This window comes from Mastacembelus armatus, chromosome 8 (assembly GCF_900324485.2).
Source record: "Mastacembelus armatus chromosome 8, fMasArm1.2, whole genome shotgun sequence".
Lineage (NCBI taxonomy): Eukaryota > Metazoa > Chordata > Actinopteri > Synbranchiformes > Mastacembelidae > Mastacembelus > Mastacembelus armatus.
The window spans coordinates 8,858,219-8,884,630 of record NC_046640.1 but is presented as its reverse complement, the minus strand read 5'-3'; the positions used below and the strand labels follow the sequence as shown (position 1 = coordinate 8,884,630).

The following is a 26,412-nucleotide window of genomic DNA, read 5'->3' as shown; positions in this document are numbered from 1 at the left end:
TGATTTCAACCTAAAAATGTAAGCAGACTTTATCTACAGAAACTAAAATTAGACATACTGGATCTCATCTACCTCTATCTAAATGTATTTCTTGATTTCAAAAAATGTTCTTACTGAAGAAAATTACATAACTAGTGGTCTAAAAAGTTGAATTGTGTCCCAATTACACATTTATCCTCGGTATATGCTTTTCTGACTACAGTACAGAGCATGAGCAGCCAGTCTCTCTAATTGTGCCAGAGCCTCCCTGAACACATCATCAATAAAGACCTGTCCTTTTCTGCACTGCATAGAGGTTTACCAAATATACTAATGGAGGGGAAACTGGTTATTCTAGTTATATGAGAGATTTTATAATGAAGCTTCAAGAGCGTTTCTTCAAAAACAGTGCCTACACTTTTTAAAATGCATTGTTCCTAACTAAGCTGTTGTCAGCACCTATAAGGTTTAAATGCTAACACTGCTAACTAGACACTTTTACAATGTATCAGAAGGACAAATGTGAGACTAATTTGCATGTACGGTGTGCATTCACAGAATCAAGTGTATCCAAGCTAAACTAGGTAAGTCAGACACACACATATAGTGTATACGTAGAAGCCTACAAGTATTAAACACCTTCTATTTTGCTCTTCACACCTATTATGATTAGTTTCTCTGGTGCTTAAGCTGCACTTATAACTGTCCTACATCCCAATTAAGGAATATCAAATGAAATTTTAAAAACTGTGAAGATTGTGTGTGTTACATTTAGTGCACAGTGGGAATCATGCATCTATCTGCACTCTCAGTCCCATCACCACAGAAGTTCACTGCTTCTGTGTGTTTGTTCTATCATCAAGTCTTACCCTCCTCCTCCTCTGCTGGCCTCTCTGATTGAGGGGAAAGACATGCATTATTTTGTGGATGAGATACTGATGATGATGATTATGATGATGATGATGATGTAAGGACAGTTTTATCTATTTGATACGCAGACAAACAAACCCAGGATGCAGTGTGTTTTTCTCACCCTTTTTGTCTGAAAAGGAGACAAGAGAAACTATCAAAAAAGGAATCAGTCATAACCATAAGCTTTTAATAGAATATTAATTGTAATTTATCTGTATGCATAACTCAAAAATAAACTGGATTTTTGCTTCAAAGCTCATGGGTTCAGATTAGATGTCATGAAGGCACTTACCAGCAGGGGCTGCTGCAGTCTTATCGCCCTTAGCTGCTGCAATTAAACGACAATTATGTAAATTAATTTGTACATTCTCATTATTTCATATCATACAACACCAGCAGCATTTGGATAGTCATGGCTGCAACTCAGTAAACAGGTTAAAGAGCCACATCTTGTAATCTGAAGCTTCAGCAGTCAATAACTAATAATTGATATACTTAAGTGAGGGCACTGGTTCATCACCCTCCTTATCTACAGTACTATTTATTTATATATGTGTGTGTGTGTGTGTGTGTGTGTGTGTGTGTGTTTTGTGTGTACAAATGTTTTCAGAGAATCTGAAGGCCCACACAGCACCTACACACTGAATTACTAAAGAATTCAGACACCTTTATAAATATTAAAAAAAACTGAATTAAATGTACACTTTAAAATAAACACTTTCATTTAAATAACATAAACACATGTTCAGAAGTACCACAGGGAAGTCACATTCAGGCAGCCTTGCTTTGTGCACTTCTTGATTTCTGTAGGATTTGCCTCTGGCAAAGAGAGAATATTGGATATCAACTGGGGAATAATGCATGATTCAAATGAGCCATGGTTTACAGAAACAGTGAGCCTGAGAAAAATATAAGTAATTTTTTCAGCCATCATGAGGAATAATTGGACTTAAAAATTTCTGAAAGGGGCAGCCTCAAGACAAAAATGCTTTTGATAGGATAAGTACATCAAAGTTCCAGGATCCCAGATCTAGGTTATTGTGGATGCTTAAGGGTGTTTAATGCAATGGCAGATTAGGCATGAGTTTCTGTCTGCCAGACAAACTAAAGCACACAGCTGCACAGTAATAATTCAGCTTTGGCAGCGTTCACATCTTAACCATCTATTTCAATAATTCCACAGGCCTGTACCCTCATTAAGGCCTCTGTTTAAATACTAAAAAGGTTTCAGTGCTTTTCTTGGCCAGAGAGATACAGTTGAGACAGCAAAGAGTTTTAAAAGGCTGAGCCACAGAAATGAAGGAGAACATCATCTTGACAGCTATCATCTCTCCAAACAACCAGCACACCACAGAGCAAATGTCCCATGAGCCTACTCAACAGTGGGTCTTAGATATCAAGACTCGGCCTTGGCTTGCTGCTCGTGGTCCAGGCTGGCACACTATGTCTGGCATATTGGTAGGTAGGCAACACTTCTATTTTGGATAAGGTTTGTTTTTCAGGCAGCAATCTGTTAATGCCTCTCTCAGCACTTCAATCCAAGAGGGGATCCATGACGCACCAGGCAGTAAAAACTTTCTTTAGATTCCTGCTGAAGCATCTATTCGACCCCTTGACTGTAAATCAGAGAAAAGTCGGTCACTGAATTTGAGATTAATTAGGACTTCTTCTGGTTCTGAGTTTTTTACAAGTATTTTACCTTGATGTCATGGTGTTAGCACGTAGAATTTGATCTCTGACTAGCCATTAAATAACAAAAGACAGGAGGAAGGCTTTTTTTTGAGAAACAACTCTCATTCTGAAGCACATGTGGGACTTTAAACATGTCATAAAAACAGACCCCTGCTGATTCAGATATGTGATTAATAATACAACCAAAAAAACCCTAAAATCTTAAACGTGCAGCCCCATCAGTGTTTCGCTATTGTAAAAGACTATCAGAGGCTCTGAGAGGGAAATTTCACATAAAAGATTAAACCTCTGAGAACGACATGAAAGTAGAATACAAGAAAGTGCCTGCCATGTCTCAGTCATCTGTCGCAAAAATGCAACTCACTCCTACTCTACCTTTTCACATTTGGACTTGATTTTTAAATTGTGGTTGTGAAGACAATTTGATCTGTTTGACTGAGGACATCCTTTCATCTCGTCTTGTCAGAGATGAGATGCACAAGCTTGTCCAACCCTTATACCTGTAATGTCATATTAATTCAAACCACTATGAATAAGAACAGAAGGAAAATGTGAGTAGCCCGACGTTGTGTCATGGTGTGTCATTTCCACACAATAAACTGATTATATAAAGCTGTCTTAGATGTAAAAGTTTAAATAAATACCCAGTCAGAGCCTCTTTTGTTTTCAGCGGACTAGATGCACTTCAAAGTACGATCTGAAGTAACAGTTTTAGCTCATCAGGGTCAAGATTCGACCACCTTGAAACTTAGTGACAGTGACTATTAAAACAACTTTAACAACACTGGTGCCGCATCCAGCAGTCTATAAACAATATATGAATACATTAAATATGACTGTCACATAATAAAGTGGAAAATACTTTAAAAACTAGAAGATATTCATTTCTCAGGGATGGTAGACTGTTTAATACATCATGAATTGAAAATAAGATGCCCAAACATCATAGGCTGGTTATAACAAACATAAAACATAAGATGTTTTTACCACCTCTCTGCACAGAGGCAGGACAGTGAGATTCAGTGAGATCACTGTGCATTTTCCTCTATTACTTCCAGCAGCTTTGTGTGTGCAGTAAATTCAGTTTCTACATAAGAATTTTTAGACCATCAAGGTCACTGCTACCTCCTCTACGGATGGTTATATAGGGCCTTTATGCATGTTATCAGGATCACCCTTTTATATCAAGTTTATAAGCTTTTCACTGCTCAGTATTGCTTATCTCTTCCCATTTAGGTAGTTTACAGTATGGAGTTGGATATCCAGTAAGTGCTTTTGAATTTCCACGTATGTCCCAGGTGAAAGACTTTGCAGATGACCTGAGCAAAAAAAATGCAAATTATTACATAACATCAAAAATACCACACAGAGAGAATATTTTATGTTGGCAGCCCAAAGCAGCAATGAGGTGTAAGTGTTTAGGAAAAAAATGAATTTGAATACCCAGAATGGATGAGATGTGTAAAACACACACAGACCCTTAAGTTTCAAAGGGATAAAAGAAGTAAAAAGTCAAACAACAGTGAGACCATCTTTCTCTGTATGGACGCTGTTTAAGAGACAGTTTGTTTGTGTGTTATTTAGTTAATATGTTGAAAATGACATGCTTTCTTTGAGTTATCTGGCCTATGAAGACTAAGAGGCTAATGTAACTGCAATGATGGCATGTCTGAAATTGTACTTAGATACTGTGCTGTTGATTTAAATGCTAACATCAGTAACCTATGCTAACATGTTCCCAGTTGGGAGCCTTTCATTTATAAGCAGCTCAGGTATAGACAGAGATAAGTTAAGGTTAGGCGTCAGGTTAAAGGATAGGGCCTGTCATTTTTAATAGCACTTGCAACAATCCCCATTTAGAGACTAGTTCATGTAAAACCATTAATAAATTGCCTCTGACTGCTCACACTTAACGTCTGTCACTCTCCAACCTGCATTAGCTATATTGGCCTGAGCTGTGGGCCTCCGTTACTGTTCAACAACCACTGTATTAAAAGCACATCAGCAACACACACCGCTACACTGGCAGACATGTTTCTTCATTATGACACATATGCCCCGAACTTTTCTTAAAAATATTGTCCCAAAGGCTCTGAATGGTTATAAGTTTTTAGAGCTTCAAAATGTATGCAAGAGTCTACTCCGCATGCTCAAGATTTACAAACACTGTCTGCGTTGTTTACAGATGCTGTACCGCTGTCCAGCTGTGCTGCTGTAGGCCATACATTTTTGGAGGCTCTCACTCTTCTGCATTTATCTTAAACTTTACTTTGCAGATTAAAATTAGCCTTTTTATACATATAAATATAAAACCCAGCAAAGATTTTGATGTATTTTTATAGATTAAGCTATAAAGCAGTATAAACATAGTCAAACTTATCAGCTCCAACAACAGTGATACTTATAAAGAGTATAGTATACTTAAATGCTAATACTAACTTATTGTTTATTATTTTACACTGTGTTATTGCTACTTTAACTTAAATAAAAGATCTGAATGTAATATTTCTTCCACTGTGGGACATTTCACATGAAACTACAAATGTCAGCCACATGGCTCATCTTCTGAGAACCCTGAGTGTCTGTACCAAATTTTGAAACAGCCCATCAAGCATTTTGAGATATTGGAGATAAGTAAGATATTTCAGCCTGGACCAATGTGGTGAACTTGACTGACAGATTCCCACCAGAGCCACATGGCTTATCTGTTTTTTTTTTTTAAAAAAGGACTAAATTTATGTTTCAGGTTTCATCCGTTCCATACCGAATGTTCATTTTTAATATGAACAGATAGGCCAAATCTGCAGCATCTCAATTAGTGAAGCTGTGACGTCGTTCTCTACTGTAGCTCCACTTTGTGATTTAGGTTGATAAGATGGGTGTATTTTTACAAAAAAAAAAAAAAAAAAAATCTTGCCTAGTGCTGCTTTAAAAACTGATTTTTCCTGTAATTACCCATAAGTGACCTGTTTGTCCTTCAGCCTACTTCAGCTTTTTTTTTTTTGTATCACAGGCCTGTCTGCCCTACTCATGAGAAAAAGTTGTAAGCAAGCCACCAAACCATAACCAGGACCACTGTGACCTTTGAACCTTGACATTGCATTAATGCACAGCTGACAAACACTGTGTGAATCTGTCTCTGCTCTCATTACTGCCCACGCTTCATCAGCGGTCCTCACTGGCCTAGATTATTTCACCCTCTTGTCGTCTGTTTCCCTGTCTTCCAGGTATCTGTTAAATGGATAACGTCTCTCGCAGTCTCCGTTCCTTCTTCCTTTTCACTTAATACAAATCCCTACTCTCAGCACTTTTTTGTCCCCCTGTTTCTTTGTCCTACTTTAATCTGATTCCACTTTCTTCTGAAGAAAGAGTTAAGTAAGATGGAGAGCAGAGCGGTGGAAGCTAAAATGGGGAGAGAGAAGAAGAATGAGCCAGGCCAGCATAGGGTCAAGGATGGTGTGAAGCCTCACATTAAGAGCCTGAGGATTGGTTTCATCAGTGGGGAAGATGAGATACCATATACACTGTTTATATTTAACAAATATCATGTGAGATGCTTGTTGAAAAAGGATTTAATTTATTCTGCTTTTGTTGACCCTGTCCCTGTCGTCACGTTCTTTAAATACACACTACTCAGTGCTCTGTGCGTCCACAATTATAGACCATTTTTATTTCCATAAGCTTATCACTGATATAATTTTCAACACTTCATGCTCTAACTTTAAACTGGTTAAGCTTAAGTAAAGTAATTATACCCGAGATGAGACATACGGTGGGTTTCTGTATGTGCAAAACAGGGAAGTGTTTTTTGAAGCTCACAGCGCTTAGGTCAGGGATTTCTGTCTGACTGTGGATACACACAATGTACCGATATGGATTCTTGATTCTTGAAGGTTTCTTAAGATTCTTAAGATTCTTAAGGTACAAAATGCACATCTGCAAAATTCTATATGTGTTTTATTCATAATTTTGCAGCGTAGAGTTGTGTTTGGGTTGATCTTTACACCAATCATGGCATCATGTAACTGTAAGTATTATCAGTGGGTCATTCACACATCCAGCAGACAGACATGCATTTGCTCTCATGTTTCTGACCACCTGGAGACTGTAGTGCCTGTCTGCCACAGAATTTAAAGCAGATAGTTGAGGGTTTAAAAAAATTAATAGTATGTTGTTCCATATTCATTATTCTAACAGAAACACATAGGACCCCTTACATTTAGCCATTGAGGGAAGTGTCAGAATCAGCCAGGATCCCATATTTATTCTCTATTCTAATCATTTGATCTGTTGTTAATATAGAGACATTGATCATAGCTGCTTTAAGAATCTTTCACATTTGCTGAACTGTTGTTATAACTAATATATTTGGCCAGCATATACTTTCCATCATTCATGACATTTTGGGGTTGACGGATTGTAGTTCTCATGAAAGGTCATGAATCCACAAATGTTTTCATACAAGTTTCCCATATCAGATTGTGCGCTTTAAAACAGATAACTGTGCTCCAGATTGACCAAAAATATTGAAGTGCATCGAAGGTGTATCCAGCTGCAGGCCACCACAATTACCCCACCACGTATTTGATGCATTGTGCTTATTGTTAATCTTTCAGTGCTTTCTAGGGCTTTCTGTTGATGGGGTTTGAGGCTGTATTTATTTATTTGTTGTGTGAATTCTTGTAACTAACAAGGTGATCACTATGTGCAAGTAAAACAGCAGAAGAGAAACATACCCCGAATGTGAATAATCAAGAGACAGAGCTGACTTTGATTGTTTTGATTAGATATTTCTGACATTAGTATTAATAGTATTAATACTCAAGAATACTCAAAAAAAATACTTATCAGTAGTATTGATACTTCCAGTGTTTGTCATACTCTCTTTAATAGAATGGAGAAAGTACTAGAAAGTACCAGAGCCTGTGTACTACTTCAAAACTTTCACAAGATGTCAATTACATCATAATTTCTCATCATATTCATGTAGTATGGACACTAACTAACTACTAAAGTATTTTCTGAACTATTTTGTAATACACCTGAAAACAAATATCAGCAGCATATTACCAAAAAACAATGAGTAGATTAACATCTCTGTGCTCGTCCTCCATACAGTATCTCTAACTCTCTCTCTCCTCTCTCTCTCTTCTTGTTGTGCTTTTGAAGGATAACCTCTGTGGAATGTGCTTCATTAATCTCTCTTGACATTTCCCTGTCTTCCTTTGCTGCACACATCTCCTGCTCCAGTCGGCTGAGCCAAAGGAGTCAGGCCAAGCCAAACATTTGATTGTTGAAATCTTTCTCTCTCGTCGTTGAACAAAGCCTGGAACGGCACAATTTTCTCCCGTGCATTTGTTGTTTGAATGTGCGTTTTGATGCTACATACCGAGCAGCCGTCGCTTTAAAATCAGACGCTCTAGTGCTGTTTCTGAGGAATGCACCATTAAGTTTTTATTTTTTCAGCTGGAGCTTGATGTTGAAGCACTGCTGAATACATTAAGTCACTTAAGCGTGTCTACAACCATTAGCTGTGGCAACAGCAGACATGTTAACTAGAGACTGGGGCCAACCCGGCCTCCGCAGTGGCTGAGTATAATGCCAAATGGTGGTGACATATTCCCGTTGCTCATACTTTGTTAACACAGCCTCTTGTGCTTTCACAAAGAATCCCAGTGGCACCTCACTACACCATGGGTGCGAATCTATGAGCTCATTTCACCATGTGTGTTTGTTAGCACGTGACTGTATACAGACCTAGAGAGTAGCAGGTTGCAATTTTAGCGACTTTATAAAGTCACACGTGCTCTGGAGGCAAAAGTGTTTGAGCTCATCTTCAAAAGTCAAGAGCTACAGAATCTTTTTCATAATACAACCATGTATTACTCCATGGTATTCCCAAAATCCAAAATACTGAACATTTTTTTCTTAAGATGCGTAAAAGTTTATGTCAGCAGATGGCAGCTGAGAAAAACAGAACGAAGGGGGTATATTTCAAAAAAAAAAAAAAAAAAAAGATGGATCTGTTTCAACTACACAAGAAAGTAACATCTGTGCCTTGTAACTGAGTGCACATCAAGCCAAAGCCATCTCACATGTCAGTCTGTGATTATAGTCTATAAAAGTTTGTTTTTCCTAGATAGCTTAGAAAGGCGTGATTCTGCACCTTCTCTACAAAGGCGCAGAATCAACTGTGGGAATTGATATTTAAGTGTAAACCGGAGCGCAGTGAAAAACAAAAGGCATAATAGAGGATTATTTTCTAAAGGGACAACCCAAGAACTTTACACGTGAAGATTAGTTTACTCATTGTGGTGAGTACTGCTCAGCCTGTAAAAACAGCTGTAAGCTGTAAAACCAACTTTGATTTCTAGGAAGCTCCTATGCCAACTAAAGCATACAAAGGATTTAGAATTTAAAACTAACAACTATATAATTTTAATAATTAACATTAAAGATAAAAACTGGACCTATGTGTAGACTGAACTCAAGCCGTCTTTTCTTCTGTATGATGTTGTTAGTAGCTAAAGCTCAACTCTGTTTCAATTTCTAGACATATTTGCCACTGCGATTCAACAGGGAATCCCTTAAAGCTTTAAAAGCACCATAATCCCACTTTAAAAGAAGCTCTTTCCTTCATGATCACACATGACCAAACCACTGCTACTTAAACCACATGGTGATCCCACAGACTGCAATCTGTCTTAGTAATAATCTTTAAATATGCATCAAAATGGGGAGTATTGGCAGTGGAGTGTAAAGAGGAGATTAATATTCAAACTATTCTATTTATAAAACTGAGAGTGTGGATATGTATCATTGGTATTATTGGTACTTGGCTGGCATACGTGCTGGGGTCAGAGCGTGACTGATGGAGTTTCACCATTTTACGATGAGGATGAAGAGCAGTGCAGTCGGCAGATTTTGGGGGTACACTTAAGCCTCTGCCCTCCCTATCACTCAATCATTTTCCAGCTGAATTTGAAATCTTGATGACAGCCGACCTGACTTACAGCTGTATCATATACTGTATAGAGCATCACGCCCTGTAGCAGGGGAAGGTGGATGGATAAACTCAGAGCAACGATTAAAAAGGAGCTTGACATGCAGTTTAGAAATGAATGTTGTAAAAACAACACCACAGGACAGATTTTCCAGAGATTCCAGTGAATAGAAACGCTATACAGTGATCATATCAAGTAGAGTAATGACACCAGGGTGCTTTGAATATTCCTCTTGAGTCTCATTGTAGTGTAACTTTCTTGAAATGCACTTTTAACATTTAAAAACCAGGTCACCTTAGAAGTGCAAAAGACCCAGTTAAGAGCTTGCTCTTGAGTGAAGCACGATGTACAATATGGAAATGACTTCTAGTATTTGTAACTTTGGATTGACAAATGTCCGTTTTCATCTTCGCTGTGGCTTTTCACCTGTAAATGAGACTGTGTGGGAGCTGGTTATTCTATATGGTGGATAAGAGCTCACAAATTCAAACCCACTGACCAGGAATGGAAGAAGAGAGAGACGTTTGCATATTTGGATGACCTACTTTTTGTTTCTGGCTGCTGAGCTTGAGCTGGAATGAGTAAAAAAATATATACATATATATTTTTTTAATATTTTAAAGGATTTATTTCTGACAAACCCGTATGAGAACTTGTCAGATGCTTCGAATAAACTTTGGAAGATAATGGTGCAGCATCTCATTCTTGTCCTGTGTAAATGAGCAGCTTTTGCTGCTGATGGACATAAAAACAATTGTATAATACTGGCTTATGTTATATAATTATGATTGCTACAAAAATAATAAATTGTACTGTAGAGGAGTAAACATACTGTTTAGTCAGGTGAATTTTGGTGAAATAACTCTTTTGATAATAATCTTTTTTTATATATTTAAGCTAAAATGCCGAGAGAGTGCTGCTCCAAGCTTCACAGATTTGATTGTTTGCTGGTTTTAATGTTGAACCGTTGGTTGAATTACATATATAATAATATATCAGAAGACATCACCTTGGGTTCTGGAAATTAAAAGTACAACTATGCAAAACAAATACTTTGCTAAAACTCAAATCCAAGTACAAAAACTATACATAATGTACAAAAGTAATTATCACTGAAAGTACTTTTTTTATAAAGAAGGGTCACAAGATAGAGCCCTGTGCGGACTGGAAATAACAACCAATATTCTGATAGACATTTGTATTCCTTTACTTTTTGATTTTTCTCTAATTTTAGAAAATGTTTCCCTTTGGGGCTTTAACTTAAATATCTGAGAGCTTTAAATGGAAAATCTAGTGAAACTGCAAACAACATTTAAGTCAAAAAGATAGGGAACCAGTAGTTTAATCAATAATAATGCATTATATTTTTTAAGCTTATTACAAGTATGCTTTGTGTAATTAAATAATAACTACTCCTGTCAAATCTAAATTTTCCTCTGATGAAGGATAACATACTGCAGCGTAAAACAGAAGCACACAAGTAGAGAACAAATGCCTCAAAATAATCTGCAGATTAGTCATTAATGGAAACCTTTGTTGCACTACAAACCTGAGAACTGCTACTCTTGATGTGTTCGGAGTCAAGATGACTGCACTCTCATCTTTCTAGAACTGAAATATTTAGTCCTCATTTTGTTTTAATATTGAAGCAAGAATGCAAAATTAATGTGAAGATACACCGTTTCCACTCTTCTCATTTTCTTTTATATTTCATCTTGATCTCAGCAGCACGCATTGAGCTCTACTGACAGTTTTTATGCAAGGAAAGGTCACTAATAATGTTTCTTCCACAGAGACGAGCTGATAAAACCTTTAGAAGTGCTGACATTCCTGTGTTGTTTAATCTGTGTGCAGGCTGTCGCGATCATGCATAAAGCCTGTTGTGGCTGAGGACTGAGGGATTGGATATGCAAGCCTGTGGACGGACTGTAAGGAATGGGACAGCTGTATTTAACACTGGGTTATAGTGATGATGATAGGAATTATGACTTGTTTGGATTGGACCAGTGATGTCTCTCTCCCCCTCCTCTCCTCCTCTCTCCTCCTTTCTGCCACACGTGAGCATGAAGATTTATGGATGAACAAGCGAGGAGAAAGGCAAGGATTTTCTAATAGGGTTTGGAAGAGGAATAAAAGGGGTGTGAAACTGAAGATTAGATTTTATGGCACTGCTGTAAACTTTCCTGACGATTTGAATGAATTGTTATTATGTGAATAAAGCAGTCTCAACACAAGAAAACAATTGCTAAATGCAACTCTAATTTAGGGATGAGGAATCTGTGGTGTTTGGTAAACAAAGGCGGCTTTAAATGCCATATTAAGCTGTCATCCACTTCAGCTTTCCATTCATTTCCTTTTGTCTTCCAGCTCGCATCAACACAGCCTGTGCTCCAAATAGGCCAAGGCCTCTCTCAAATCACAGAGGAAGGTTTTAGAATAAGGGAAAAATGCTGTGTGCGTATCCTCCGCACAACAAACTGCTGTGGATGTGTTTAGAGAGACTTTGTTAATGATATATCTGGGCTCAGTTAGCTTTTCACAGCCTTTGTAGAACCTTGTGGCTCAGTTGCTTGACTGTGCATCTGTCTGTAATCTATCAAGTAGTGGGTGCATATCTGTCGGAGCTTGATGATGGCCTTGGTATGAGGTAATGCTACACTGGACCAGTTGTTAGACGTGCGGTTAAGATGGGTTACAGGATGTTAGCCTTCTTCTAACCTCGGCTTATGTGAGGGATTTTACCTTCCACCAAACTAGACATCTGAGCTCATCTCTTTCACAAAGCTGTGCAGTCCTTGGCTATATTAATTAGGACTATTATGTCATGAATTCTGCGTAAATTAAGACATTTTTTCTCTAGACTGCTCTGCCTCTTGACATTCTTTCTATTTTTATTCCCTCACTCAAAAACAGAAACCCACAAATTTCAAGTCATTTTTCATTATGTTCCCTTATGGTGGGACAGGGGTCACCAGGTTTCACCGACTGTTACCATGGAAACACAGACAAAATAGTTCAGAGTTAAGGCCAAGACTCAGCAGGACTTAAAATGCCAAATGCCTTGTGCTTTAGTTTTTTGTACCTAAAGATTTTTATACTTTTTGTATAGTCCTGGTGACTGTTGTAAAAGTTCCCTCTGCTGGAGGAGTTTTTTTTTGACACCGTTATTCGGTCAGATGTGTTTTTTTGTATTGAGAGGGGTCTCAATTGACCCAGAATTCATAGAAATGAGTCGAGCTTAAGATAGCGAAGAACTACACAACTTTATGCCGTGGATAAATTTACATGTCTATGCGAAGTCTGACTATTAATTGGACATAAGCCATAGTTAAAGTCTGTTTTAGTGAAACTGTTCCCTGTCCCCTGTGCTAAGAGGGGAAATGGGGCTGTGTAAAGATCAATGCTGGCCTCTGGCAGTAATACTGGTAATTAAAAGTTGGCCTGTTATTTCTGCACACACTCAGCAGAGGGGCAGCACCAGTGAACCTTGGCACCCTGCAATTGTCAGCACCAACACTGGTGCACAAGGTCTCATTATTCAGTGGGCCCTACATCCAAAGAGTTGACTGGTTTCTTTGAATAAACAAGTCAACAGTCAATAGCTCGTCTCATACAGTGATTCGAGCTGTTGATTTCTTTTTTTTTTAATACGGGTCAACTAGGGTGTAACCGAAGACGACAAACCCCACCCGTCCCAGAGGTGCGGTGTCCCTTTCTGTTTGTGGAGTCACAAAGCAACAGCCAACACGCCTAGACTATTCTTGTGGCTGTTTATTAGGATACATACTGCTTTCAGATCTCGATGGCTTCTTGAGTCCCAGGGCGGCCTTAACCAGAACAAGAACAAGAATCTACCATGGGAATCACGAGCCGTAACCAGCTGATTGACAGGGGCAGAGGGGCCCCAAAGCTATGAAAGTGCGATGACGTTAAAAAGCGGGGCAACGATTTGGGATGGGTGGAAACACAAGAACAAGAAGAGCCTGAGAGAAGGTAGTAATGTGGCATTGGGAATATGATATGTGTGATGTCAGGACACTGGATTGGTGACAAATTGGTGTGAAATACAGAGATGGAATTACAGCATGATGGAGAATAAAAAGGGAAAGGGTATATACTGCTCTGAAGGGGAATGAGTTCAGATCAAATCCTTTCATGAAGAAATTTTACCACAACACTGACATGCATGTCCAAGAAACCAAAAAAAGACATGTCTTGTTCTTATCCGTGTATTTTTGGTTTAAATTTGTGGATAAAAATAAAACAAAGCTGCCTTTTTCAGTATTAGTGAACTTCCTGAAGATTGGTTAAGGGAGATGGATGCCAGTGAAGGACATGGTGTAGCAGAGTGAGGTAGGCAATCAGGATCAGATAGATTAGGTGTCTGAGGTGCAGAGAGTCAACCCAACGTCGTTACACCTGGCTTGGCAGAGCTCCCCCTAACAAATCATCGCTCCAGTTTATCTATTACCTCCTCCTTTGCCTCTTCTTTCGTTTTCAGGTTTCAAGCCACCACCTGATATATGGTACTTTGAGGTTGCAGTTCACAATGGCAGCAAAGGATTTTTAGACCCTATGACATTATGTAATGTATTACAGCCTGTACTGTTTGTCACAAAAACAGCAAAGTAACAATGGTCAGCCAATGTGTTGGCGTTTACTCTTTTACTCGCCCTGTTTTAAATATTTTAGACCTTAAACTTCAGTTCATTCAAAATTTATAGATGTATGTACACAACAAATCAAACTCAGTCAGCTGTCTTGGTAGCACAACAAGATTTGCAGCATGAGAGTTAACTGGGTTCATTTTAACTTTTTCTCATAGCCTGTACTGTGTTGAAAACATCAAGTACACAACTACTGTGTTTTTGTATAAAACACAATAAAAGCCATAAACTCATTACATATACAGTAACTATTAATTTCCCTTTAACTGTTTGAGTTAGAAGTAACTGTAACCTTTTATCAGACATTGCTGAGTGTGCTTTCCCTTCACCACTCCTTCCTTTTTTCCTTTCCTCAACTTATTAAACCTCAAATACATGAGAGGATTCCCTCTAACATAACACATTTATCTCTATAGAGGCCTACAACATAAGATCCATTACCAAAATAAATACTGAGTGACCAATAAACCCAAACATTACAAACATTTCACAGAGGAGTAGGAAGAAATCCACATGGTCTTTTTCTCCCTGCGTGTTACCACAGTAAAATTAATACTCATGCTGTAAGATATAGATATAGCCCTGTGTCGGCTGAACATTGCCAGTGAAACAGACCACAGGGATAATGAAGGTGTGTTTTTAAAGGCGTGAGCTTGTAGCTAATGAAATCTAAAACTCGTACCACAAATTCATCTTTAACAGCTGTGATTCAAATGTCCACTGCACTGCAACTGTGGAGCTACTGTGACCAAATCACAGGTAATATAGCATTTTTTCCATTTTTACAATAGAATTTAATGAAATAAAAACCCTGACTTGTTTTGCTCGAAACACTTTGGTATTACATTAGGTTTTCTTTATTACTAAGGGAGTAAATAAACTGCTAATGACTTCATAAAAGGTCAAGCTGTGATGCACCCTAATACACTGATGCAGATACAGTTTTCATTTAAAATTTAAGCATTTTGTCAAGGATGTGTTAAAGTTATGAGTTAAAGGTTGTTTTTACATATCTGAACATTTCACTGTATCATCAGCTTCCGCTTCCAAGTTTGATCTGTGAATTTTCTATTATAATCCCACAGGCAGGACCATCTTACCTGGCTTCTGGGGCTCAGGCATGTCTGTGTCTGTTTATAGTGAATCCTCTGAAAGCGTCTTCCTCACTCCTTCTCTCTGGATCTGACTGCATTTCCCCCTCCATCCCCTTTTATCACCTCAACACCCCCCTTCAAACACACACGCACACACACAGTCAGTACCACTGTCACTTCACCACCACCCCACCCCCACCCCAACAAGTGGAACAAGGAAAGAAGAAAGTGACAGAATGGCTGTCACTTGAAACCTTGGCAGGAGCTGCAGAACTTTGAGGAGGAGGGAGGAGAAGGAAGACACACTGAGCGGTAAAAATGTTTCAGAGCCGTGAAGAAAAGGCCAGCCCTCAGGAAAACCTGCCAGCTGATGCTGGCCGAACATTAACAAACTGACTGACGCTAATTGATGAAGTGACGCTGCATTGATCAGCGTTTAACTCGTACATGTTCTGGATCTTTCTGAAATTACTAGAAGGGAAGGTTTGGTTAAAAAGGGGCCAGGGTTATGTTTATATTTTTTCTTTTTGTTTGGTGGAGGGTGGTCTGACATTTCTGGGAAAGCAGGAGTGGTTAATTTTTCAATGGACCAGTAAGACTTACTGTGAAATCAAGAAAATTCTAAATAGATCAAAACATTTTGTTCACTTGGATCATACGCAGGAGACTATCATGTCTCTGTATCTTGGCCTTATTTTCTGGTTATTAGAGGGGTTAACCTGGACAGATAATGAGACAACGGTTCCCTCAGAGCAAACACACAGAAGGCCCTCCACCCACCAACAAAGCAGCAAGACCCACAGATCAAAAGAGACAAAGGCTGTTTTATGCCTCATTGCAGTCATTTCTTTTCCTAGTTCTCCAACCTTAAGAACCATGTAGGTCATTTGTCCCTGTACTCTCTGACCCATAAGAGGAACTTCTCCTGAACGTCACCAGACCTTTGTCACCACAATGAAGGTTTCGGACTGTTTGGTTAGGTTCGGGCACAAAACAAGCAACGATAATTGGTGTGAAAAGAGAAATTAAATGTTCTGTTCTGTGTTCAAGTCCAATTTGTTGTCGACCTGTCCAATCACCCCAAACTTCTCCTTATACAAACCCTCTCACTATACATGAACAATTTCATGTGCATTCCTTAAACTCCTCATTATTATTGCTAGAGGATACCTAACAGTAAAATGTGCTGCTAGCACAGACGAAACATAAGATCCTTTATCAGACTCTCATCCAGTCACATGTGATCATTTTTGCATTTGTTGGTAGCTGGTTTTACCTCTTTTTACTCATCTTGTGTCTCTTTATGGTCATTTTGCATCTTTTTGCAGTTCTTTCTGTCTCTGAAATAATTTTGTGTCTAGTCGTATTTTTAGATGTGAAACTCTAGTAGTTAGTAGAAACTGAACATTATCTCTCCCTAAAAAAGCAGCCATTTTTCACCCACAGTCCCCTTCTCATTATTCTGCAATGACAGTTTCACTGTATGGTAGAGTTAACCTATAATATAATGCATGTTCTGCAAAATCCAACCTGTTCAATGAACTGAAAAGATTAGTGACTGTTCATAACTACATGTTTGGCTCTTGGTTCAAAAATAAAGTTCAACTGCCAATTGCTAATTTTGCTCCTAATGAGCAATTAGAGCTATGTAAAAATGACTCTCCCCTTAACATATTAACCTTGAAATCAGGCTTGAGTTTAATTGAATTTCACGTCAAATGAAAATCCAAATAAAATGCTAATAACCCTGGGGAGGGTGTTGAACTTCTAAAGAAACACAAATGTTCAGTGATGAAGTGATAGAAGCCGTTGCATTTTTCCTCCTTCCATTGACTCTAAATGGCAATCCCATTTGGATATTAACCGTCAGTGTTAAATTATGCATCTGAGCTGCTTTTCACTTTCCAATCATTTGTCTGTGTACAGTCATCCCTTGTCTGATTTCTGTGCTCATTTTCTTGATGCCCAAATTGCCCAGGCAGCCATAACCTTGGCTATAACAATAAACATTCTTTGAGACTTTAATTTTTGAGATTGAAGAACAGCTATTTAAGGCAATGTAACTTGAGATTCAGATGTTTAAGGAGAACAAAATACTCTGGAGAAAGATTATGGCAGTTGAATAGGTCATTAAAGGTCCTTGGGTCTTCTGTGTATTCTAACCTTACATTACCTATAAGCAGAATTATCTTTAATATGTCATTTTGATGCCTTCACAGGTCATCACTGACGATTATACTGCGGCTAATTTATTCATATATTGTGGCTTTAAAGCGGATATAGGAGACTAGATGTCCTACATGATCCACTGATCTGTAGAGGATGACATCAGAGTTATTTAATGCTTGCATTAGTTAAGCCTCACTGAAGCACACGTTAAGCCAACTGAAGCAAGTCGTCTTCATTTTCGCAGCAGTTTTCCCATGACTGATGTGCACCAGTTTAGCGATTAAAGCTGCCAGTGGGCCAAGTATCAAAACTCAATATTTTTTAAATATGGTTATGTTTAAGAGAAAACTAAATAGCTTTGAATCTTTTTTGTGGATTATGGTGGTGAAAAGAAATAACAGAAATCAAAATTGTGTATGGTCAAGGTTATCCACACCTTACAAGTTTTATAACATGCTACCCCCATTATCATGGCTGCTTTGATGCCACATCCCATCAGAAAACACTAATGAGATTTTAGAGTCTGTTTTCTTCTTCAGAGTGCTGCAGCAGTGCAAAAGCTGCTTCTTTGATATGACGTTTAAAATTTTAATAATTGTGTTGGATGAGCCATTTTAGCACTGAGGAGAAATATTTAAATCCATTTGTTTATATTATGTGCAACTGGCTGATGTGTCTGATCACAGTAGTTAATACTACAGTATATAAATTCTATTAGCACAAACCTCTATTTACACTGTTCCTTCTGCTTTTTTATGATGATTAACCCCAAACTGTGGCAGCCTCATGCATTTGATCACAGAGGTCAAATTCTGTTTTGTCCAGTGTCACAAACACTGGGTATACAGTTCTAGTATGCTGTCAGACTTTCAAAACATTTTGTTGACTTTGTTCCTCGTTTGTAATAATGCTCCATTTTTAACAGCACAGAGGCTGACAGGACATGACAGCATCTTTCTTCAAGGTCCTGCTTCACATAAATACACACACTTTCATATTTGACTAAGAATAGTAAGGTGACACCATTGTTTAGGGTGCTGACAGAGAGTAATGGGCTGTCCCACTAAAGGGGGAATAAATACTGTTTGGGCAGAACTCAGGGGAATCACTTCAGTCACCATATGCTCCATACAAAGCGTTTCCCCCAGCGTCAAGTTAAGCAGGAGCAAGGCAGAAACAGCACCAATAGTGTCAGGCAAGACCTTTAGGAGATGTCGGAAGGTGGGATGATTCATTTCACTACCCCAAAGACACTTTAATATGCAAGTTATCAGAGTTACGCCACCACATAACCCCTTTGCTTAATTTTTTTGCCCTTATTTTTGACCTCTTCCAGGGCATTGCTGTTATTAGGAAAAACATTTGATAATTTGGCAGTGATCTGCTAATGTGAGTCAAATTGTCATTCTTGCAAATATCAGGGCAGAGATTAAGCTGGATGAGGTGCAATACCCTTCAACTAAGTAATTTTACTGAGACGTCTGCATGAGTGAACACAAAAGAGGTGAAAACAAGTTGCATATCTAAAAATACATTAAGACTTGACTTCTTGATATTCTAAACTTTAAAGGATTAACACTGGGCTCAAAACTCATTTTTAGCACTTTGATGCTGAAATGCTGAAGTTTAAAATGATGGATGCCTCTCACTTGTATCCACTGAGGTTTTGTTGCACATCAGCAGAACTCTTCAGCCAGGAATAAGCATTGAGAAATAAATCACATCAATCACATTTGGCACAAGCCTGCCGCTGCTTGTCTTTTCTTCCTTACTTTACTTTTTTAAGTTTTGGCCTCCGTTGGCTACAACCACAATAAGTGAAGTCAAGCATTCTGCCCCTTAGTTGACCCTTGGACTGTTCAGCTGGGTTTTGGCAACTGCAAACTTGGTTAAATTACCAAGTGAAGCCAGGATATTCAGTGCACGCAAGCTTGGAGAAGAAGAACAGCAATCCATAAATTCTGTCTCGGAGGTGCAACATATAGTAGCCTGTGCTAGCTCATCTGTGGAATGCTGCTAATAAACAAACGCACGCAATGCTGCCATATAACAAGGAGTAAACTCATCTGTGTAACCCAGAGTCGGGTCTCGCCTGCATTTAACATGCCCATTCTAGCAGTATGTGATACACGCACAATGTCAAAATGGACAGTTCAGTTTAGTATTAGGATGAGTCTCAATCTGATCACATGTAAGCAGCTCTAAAAGCAGATGTGACTGAAGTCAGAAACTACTGTGGACAAATTAGATTCCAATCCATAATTCTTAATTAAGAGTCACGGTAAAAAAATAAATAAAAACAAGTGTACATTCAAGTGATCTCCTCCATTGACAAACAGCAAACCAACTTGGGACGGGAATGAAACAAAAAGAAATGTAGCAAAAGGCACTGGTGGGACTCAGACAGGGAACATTGCAATTACATGGTCAAAGTCTCAAACCTCTAGACCAATAGGAAGTCCCAGCATGCACATAATTTCACAAGCTTCCCAGGCACTCTTGGGTACAGTAAATGTGCCTATGGCTGTTCTGAACAACTTGGACAAGCATTTGCAATCAGACATATGGTATCAAATACCCACTGTAAGCTTCTTATCAAGTTTTACAGCCTGTGCTAACTACTAAAAGTAAATGGTCACAGTTTCTCACAGTTAAAAACAGATTTGAGCATAGAAGTGAAACCTGATCACAACAGATCACTGGAGATTCATTTGACACACATTCTTGCAGATTTTCCCAGATGTGAACTCAGTTCATCCCAGCTAGTACAGATTTACATCTTTAATAGGCATTTCGTTAAAAAAAGCTGTCTGAGGTAGAACAGAGAATGCTGAGTAGAGGAATTAAAAACATGAATAACCCTCTTCATCACTGCACATACATATTTATTGTTCAGCTGATAAAATGGAACTATTAGAGTGCTTTCAGGGAGGAGGAGGGGGCAGCAAGAGGTAGTTTGGGGCATTGTCTGGTCTGTTAGCAGCCTCTGCTGGTCCTGGATGTCTCTGCATATGCACATCAAGATAGAGCATGACATTGGATATGGTGGGGTTGACATATTGCATTTGGATTTACAGACAGAGAACCGCAGATACAAGACTATTAATCAAATACATATTTTAATTTTACAGCAGATAATACTGTAAATACAAGGTAATGCTTAGCTGTCCAGTAAATAATATTAGACAAAATAAATTGGGACACATTATGTTTAGGCAGTTTACAGTAAATCCTGTCTTGTAAGTAAATTATCCTTACTTTTATGCTGCTGATAAAATATAGAGCAACTTAAGCTGAAATTTAGACAGACTACAACAGAAATATGAGCTGCTTGTATTTGTCAAGAAAACTAAATTGCACGAGAAATTGGTGCTGACAAGCGCCATATTACAAGACAGCAGCAGACATCCAGACCTAGTTCATTAGTGGCATTCTGTCAGCAGACAAGAAACCCAAAATGCTAAAAATATAAATCCAAAGAGTAAATATTGTTAATAGGCAGCAGCAGTGGCACAGCAGATGACAACTTTGAGCACAAACACACCAACAGAAGTAGACATATGAGACTAGGTAAGATGGTATAATATTGAGAGATACATATAAATAACGTGGGCACAAGTAGGTCAACAGAGATCTTAAATAGCTCAGCATCTACAAATTAACTGCTCATGTTAAGACGTGTTTGTAAATAACATTTTCCTTGTCACTTTATAACAAAGCTGTCAATCATTTAGGCCAGGCAAGATAATGATGTAAGATAATCTTTGTCTCATAATATATACATATATATATATATATATATACACCCACACACACACACACACATATATATATATATATATATGTATATATAACATTAATTTTCATAATTTATTTACGTGATATGAGACCTACAAAAGTCCTTACACATAGTTAAACATGTCTAAAAATTTAGACAAAAATAGATGTATCTGTTTATTTTTTATTGTTTAATTTATAGGGTTTTCCTATGAAAAACCACCGGAAATACTAATGTTGTTGTAGTACTTTTAGCAGTCTTCCGGTAGTCCTGTCTGTCGAAATGGCTCGTCTATTACTGTTTAAAATTGGAGTTATTTACACTGTTTTGTTCTCAGCATGCATGGACTTTGTATGCTGTAATAATGGCAGAAGGGTACGTGCGAAATAGTTTTGATTTGTTTCAATATTTGAGTGGAAGCTGCACCTGTTAGCTAAGTGGTTAGCATTAGCCTGTCAGCAGCTAAAGGCTGACGGTAAATGTCGTTTTTATTCACAGGTGGGGGACACACTGGACAGTGAGTTCACTGGTTTCTCTGTGCCTCTTGAACATTCATTTGAAGTTGGTGAGAAACTCTTGTTATCACTGTATCGCTGTTTGGTTGTATAGCGTGTTATTGCTAACGCCGGCAGGCTAATTACATAGCCTTGTGCTAACAGCGTCATATCCTAGTGGAGAAACCCGCACACCAAACTCCATTCAGAAATCTGTTAGCTTGATATTTTTATGTATTGACAAATCGTTTTCTATCCGTTTATCTAACGAGTCACGAAGAACCTAATACCTGGGCTGCATAAAATGTGTACCTGTGGGTCCGTCTCTGTCAGTCATGTATTCATGGTCTGGTCTGGCTGCTGCTCCTGTCGTCGTCCTTGTTTCAGATGATGTCGCAAGGTTTCAGGTTCGTGGAGCTCTGGTGCTGAAGACTGGAAGGGAGCCGAGCGTCTCACTCAGCCAGAACCAGCTGTCAGAGGAAGACAGAACCAAGCTGAAGGTAAACTATGATGGTCAGGATGGAGGAATGTGGGCTGATGGGTGACACTGATTGATTGAAATACATTTTTATTGGTTATTGTTCTATGCGAATACAGGATTACTGGTTTAATGGAAAATCTGTTAGAAATCCTAACAATAGAAGAAAACACAGCAGATTTGAGTAATAGACAACCAGTCTGATGGTAGATGTGCTGTGCAGAAGGACTTTAGTCTGATCAGCATCGTGTTGTGTGAAACTGCATCTCTGATGGCTGTTTTTGAACTTGGGTGACTCCACAGGAAGTGGCTGCAGTGGACGGTCTGTACAGAATCAGAGTACCTCGTGTTTTCCTGCAGGCTGACAGACAGACAGAGTGGCAGATGGAAGGTTACCTCACAGCGTTTGTCAGAGCCGTATGTATTTAATTCGTTTGAAAAGAAGTTGCTCAGTAAGAGCATCAGTGTTTGAGAAAGTAACTACAAAAGCATGTGATTTGTTTGTAAAGAAGAAGAAGCCCTTTTATTTACTCTATCCCCCAGGGTTTTTTAGCTATTAAAGAGGAATTTTATGTACAGGTTTTGGCTACTTTTTTTGCCCTTTTAGCTGTTAGGTGGTTTTAGAAATATTCAATGTGTATTAATGCCAGGTACCATAAATATATCTCGGGTAAATAAAAATTAATGGACATTTGTTTGAAATCTGAAATATCTAATCAGCGTTAAGCACATCTTCATCTTTGTGATATTGATCTTATATATTGATATTGATCTAACTGCATCATATCCATTGTATGACATGGTGGTGGGGGATAGTGACAGGCTAATATTGTTCTAAAGCTGATATGAACCGACATTTTCATTTTATCCCCAGTGTGCTATGGTTGAGTCCCATCTGAGCGATGTGATCACCCTCCACTCTGACGTCTCTGGGTACCTCATGGGTGTCTCCATAGTAACGTTACCTGGTGCCTGTAGGGGCACTGAAGTTGAGGATGAAGTTGATCTCGAGGTTTTCAACACCACGCTAAGTGTCATGGCTCCTGTCAATGCACCTGGGTCAGTCCTAGATTGCATGCTAATTATTTTTTCCATACTTGAAAATATCAGCAACCCTTTGGTTTTCTTCCTAATTGCTTGGTAAATCAAAATTTGTTAGTTCATCTCTGCCCTCCATGTCTGTAGCTGTCTGTGCATTAGTGAAATCCTCCTGTGTATCTCAGTGTGGTTTATGCAGATGCCTTTGATTCTGTTATACTGTATTGCCTTGGCTTGGCAGCTTTACATAATTTTGCCAAAGGTGGTACAAGTCTTGCTACACTTTTCTTCCTTTACGGTACACTTTGTGTTTGGGGTTCGTTTGAATTTTAATTGCCAACTTTGTTCCAGACCTGAAACGGCTCTGTTCCTTGAGCGAATGGAGCAGGAATCTGAGAAGAAAGCAAAGAATCCACAAGAACAGAAATCCTTCTTTGCTAAATATGTAAGTATTCACAGTGAAAGCTGCTAGCAGGCTCTGCCTAAAGATATGCTCCACCTTCTGAAATCAGGCTCTGAGAATTGAAATGGACCATATAATTAACCAATACATGAGAATGTCTCTCATCGTTTTCTATACATGTACAATGTGCCAAAATATAGTATTGGTACTGTTTCATTAGCCAATATTTATGGCAGGAAAGTGGTAATGTTTATTTAAAATGTCCAAATGTGTGTTCACTTTTGTCTGCTCTCACTGCTGAATTCTGAATGCTGTGTTTTAGATGTGTATGCTTGTTTCAGTCAATTGTGTTTAGGGATTTTTTAACACCCATAGTTTGGTACATTTGGTTGATACCAATGGGAACAATTTGGACTGTTGCCGTTTAGACTTGGTTTTACTTATTCTCATATGCACTTTTTCCCAACAAACCAAGAGTAAAAACCGGGAATTCACTGATGGGGCAGGTTCAGCAGTTGTCATCTTCCATCAGCTGACTCATATAGGGAGGTTTGAATTCTAGCAATTATGCAGCACTTTGTCTTGAACTTTGTGTTTATGCATTTGCTCTGGTGTCACAAAGAGCTCATGAAGTAATAATTGTTGTGAGGATTATCAGCTGAGAGTGGAGCTACAACAATTATCCATTTAGTCAGCTGCCTGAAAACAATCTGCAACCATTTTGATAATTGCTTGTTTTTCATTCATTTTCTGATTCCAGCTTCTTAAACGAGATTATATGCTAATTGTCTTTGTGATATTTCACAACAAACAGAATATTTACTTGTATTTGGTCCTGCTGCCCCTCTCCATTCAAGATTCATGTTTGGAAAGATTTCCATAGGGACCCCATTCTCATGTCCTATCTCTCATGTAATCTTTTGTGGACTCAGTCTTGTTGTGCACTGTGCTGTGTGTATCTTGCTGCATCCGGTGACCTGTGTTAACTTGGTGCTGTGCTGTGTTCCAGTGGTATTTGATTCTGGGAGGAGCAATCTTCCTCATGGCCACCAATTCGGCACAACCCCCAGCAGGGGGAGACAGAGAGCAGAGCTGATTCCACTGAAGTACTGTTCTCTTACTTGTGGCTTGCCCTGTCCCCCTTCCCGTTCTGTCACGTTTTGCATTTAACTTCTAAGCAATGTGACTAACCATCACCCACCTGCTTGATTAAAATCCTTATGTTCCACTCATTTGTTTCTTCCAGGTCCAGTGCAAATACCTTTCACACTGCTACAAAATCAAATAATGCTCCTGTTTTCTTAATTCAGGCCTATCAGGAAATACTGAACAACATTCATGCAAATCCACCAAGAAACAAATAAATATATGATCTTAATTTGTTAATGTTAAAATGCTGAGCATGTGTTTGGTGTTTGATCCTGAGATTTCTTCAATAATCTAGTGTCTCACCCACTTTACACTTTACCTTTTCTTCTCTTCTGTTCAGAAAATAAATTGAGCCTAATCGGGGATTACAAATCTGGAATTGCTGAAAAGACATGTCACTTCTGACATTTCATTTTATTGTCTTGAAAACTAAAATATTGTTGAATTTACTTGCTTTTTTTTTTTCTTTCTCTTCTCGCCAGTGGATGTACATCGTGCCTCTTGTTCTCTTCTTAATGATGTCTGGAGCTCAGGACCAATCAGGAGGTGGGGCCGGGGGTGGAGCAGCCAATGGAGGTGGCCGATGATTGTCACAATTTTTTTTTAGTGAAGATTTACTGAGGAATAAGTCTCTTGAACAGTTTTTAATTGCTGTACATAATGGCATGTAAGGAAAAAAAGATCTGTCACTCACAACTGAAGCATGTACAGTACAGAGCAGATATTGTGCCCTACAGATGACTGCCTTTTAATACTAATGTGAAAATAAAGTATTTATTAGTTGAACAGTTTTTTGTATGTCACTTAGACTGATGGTTTTTATTTCTCAATATTTGACCTGGATTTAGTAGTAACATCAATACAGTAATATAAAGATCAAAATAAAATACACATGAAATACGTAGTGGCTGTTTATATAATTAAGTGTTGATCAATGAAGGGAAAATCAATCTTTGAACCTATTAAGCTGGCTACATATTCTAATTAATCTTGATGCTAAACTTAATGTAAGACGTGCAAAGGAAGGAAAAATATATCCATAGACATGAAAACCTTGCAACTGGATAGAGATTTAATATAGATACAAAATTAAGCCAGAAAGTACACAATATATTTTAGTGCCTACTGTAAAATATTCATTATGGAGTATTCCTGATGGCACAGTGGGGAAGTGGTTAGCACTGTCACCCTAAATCCCATTTGACCCCTGTCTGTAGTTTGCACGTTCTACCTGTGTCTGTGTGGGTTTTCTCAAGAGTACTCCGGTTTCCTCCCACAGTCCAAACACATGTACTTTGGGGTTAGGCTAAGCAGTGACTCTAAATTGCCCATAGGTGTGAATCTGAGTGTGAGTATCTGTCAGCCCAGTGACAGACTGGGGATTTGTCTAGGGTGTACCCTACCACCCACCCTTGTGTGTAGCTGTTTCATGATCTGAGACATTCAGGCCAAAACATAAAACACGAATTATTTGAATGTCTTTATTTGGTCTCTCTTATTTTATTTTATCCAGCATCTCATATCATATGGTATCTTGCTCATACCGTGGGTGGAC

General features: G+C 38.5%; 2 protein-coding genes across 8 annotated transcripts in view; one reads left to right on the top strand and one right to left on the bottom strand.

The window, feature by feature from the left end:
* mybpc2a (myosin binding protein Ca) overlaps window positions 1–22,162 on the bottom strand; it is a 52,064-nt gene extending 29,902 nt beyond the window's left edge. For 2 of the 6 annotated variants that reach the window (XM_026325401.1, XM_026325403.1), the window contains exons 1-4: window positions 22,102–22,162; window positions 1,184–1,219; window positions 1,013–1,021; window positions 849–872 (exon numbers count right to left, since the gene is read on the bottom strand). In XM_026325401.1, the coding sequence (XP_026181186.1) occupies window positions 849–872; window positions 1,013–1,021; window positions 1,184–1,219; window positions 22,102–22,126 (94 nt within the window). In that variant the 5' untranslated portion in view covers window positions 22,127–22,162. Of the gene's footprint in view, window positions 1–848; window positions 873–1,012; window positions 1,022–1,183; window positions 1,220–15,354; window positions 15,429–22,101 lie in introns of those variants that run through there. The other 4 variants (XM_026325402.1, XM_026325404.1, XM_026325405.1 and 1 more) reach the window with 4 other exon arrangements.
* Window positions 21,514–25,648, top strand: emc10 (ER membrane protein complex subunit 10). 2 transcript variants are annotated; one of them, XM_026325409.1, is made up of 8 exons: window positions 21,514–21,670; window positions 21,794–21,860; window positions 22,177–22,289; window positions 22,571–22,684; window positions 23,142–23,326; window positions 23,657–23,750; window positions 24,718–24,814; window positions 25,340–25,648. In XM_026325409.1, the coding sequence occupies exons 1-7, from the start codon at window positions 21,578–21,580 to the stop codon at window positions 24,802–24,804; spliced, it is 753 nt and encodes a 250-aa protein (XP_026181194.1). In that variant the 5' UTR covers window positions 21,514–21,577; the 3' UTR covers window positions 24,805–24,814; window positions 25,340–25,648. The 2 variants fall into 2 exon arrangements, with proteins under 2 accessions (XP_026181194.1, XP_026181193.1); XM_026325408.1 differs by lacking the exon at window positions 24,718–24,814.
* Window positions 25,649–26,412: the final 764 nt, after the last annotated feature.

Coding starts and splice junctions, on each gene's coding strand:
- emc10 (XM_026325408.1), top strand. CDS start 21,578: ATGGCTCGTCTATTACTGTTTAAAATTGGAGTTATTTACACTGTTTTG. Junction 21,671..21,793: donor GCTGTAATAATGGCAGAAGG/GTACGTGCGAAA, acceptor TTTTATTCACAG/GTGGGGGACACACTGGACAG. Junction 22,290..22,570: donor AAGACAGAACCAAGCTGAAG/GTAAACTATGAT, acceptor GTGACTCCACAG/GAAGTGGCTGCAGTGGACGG.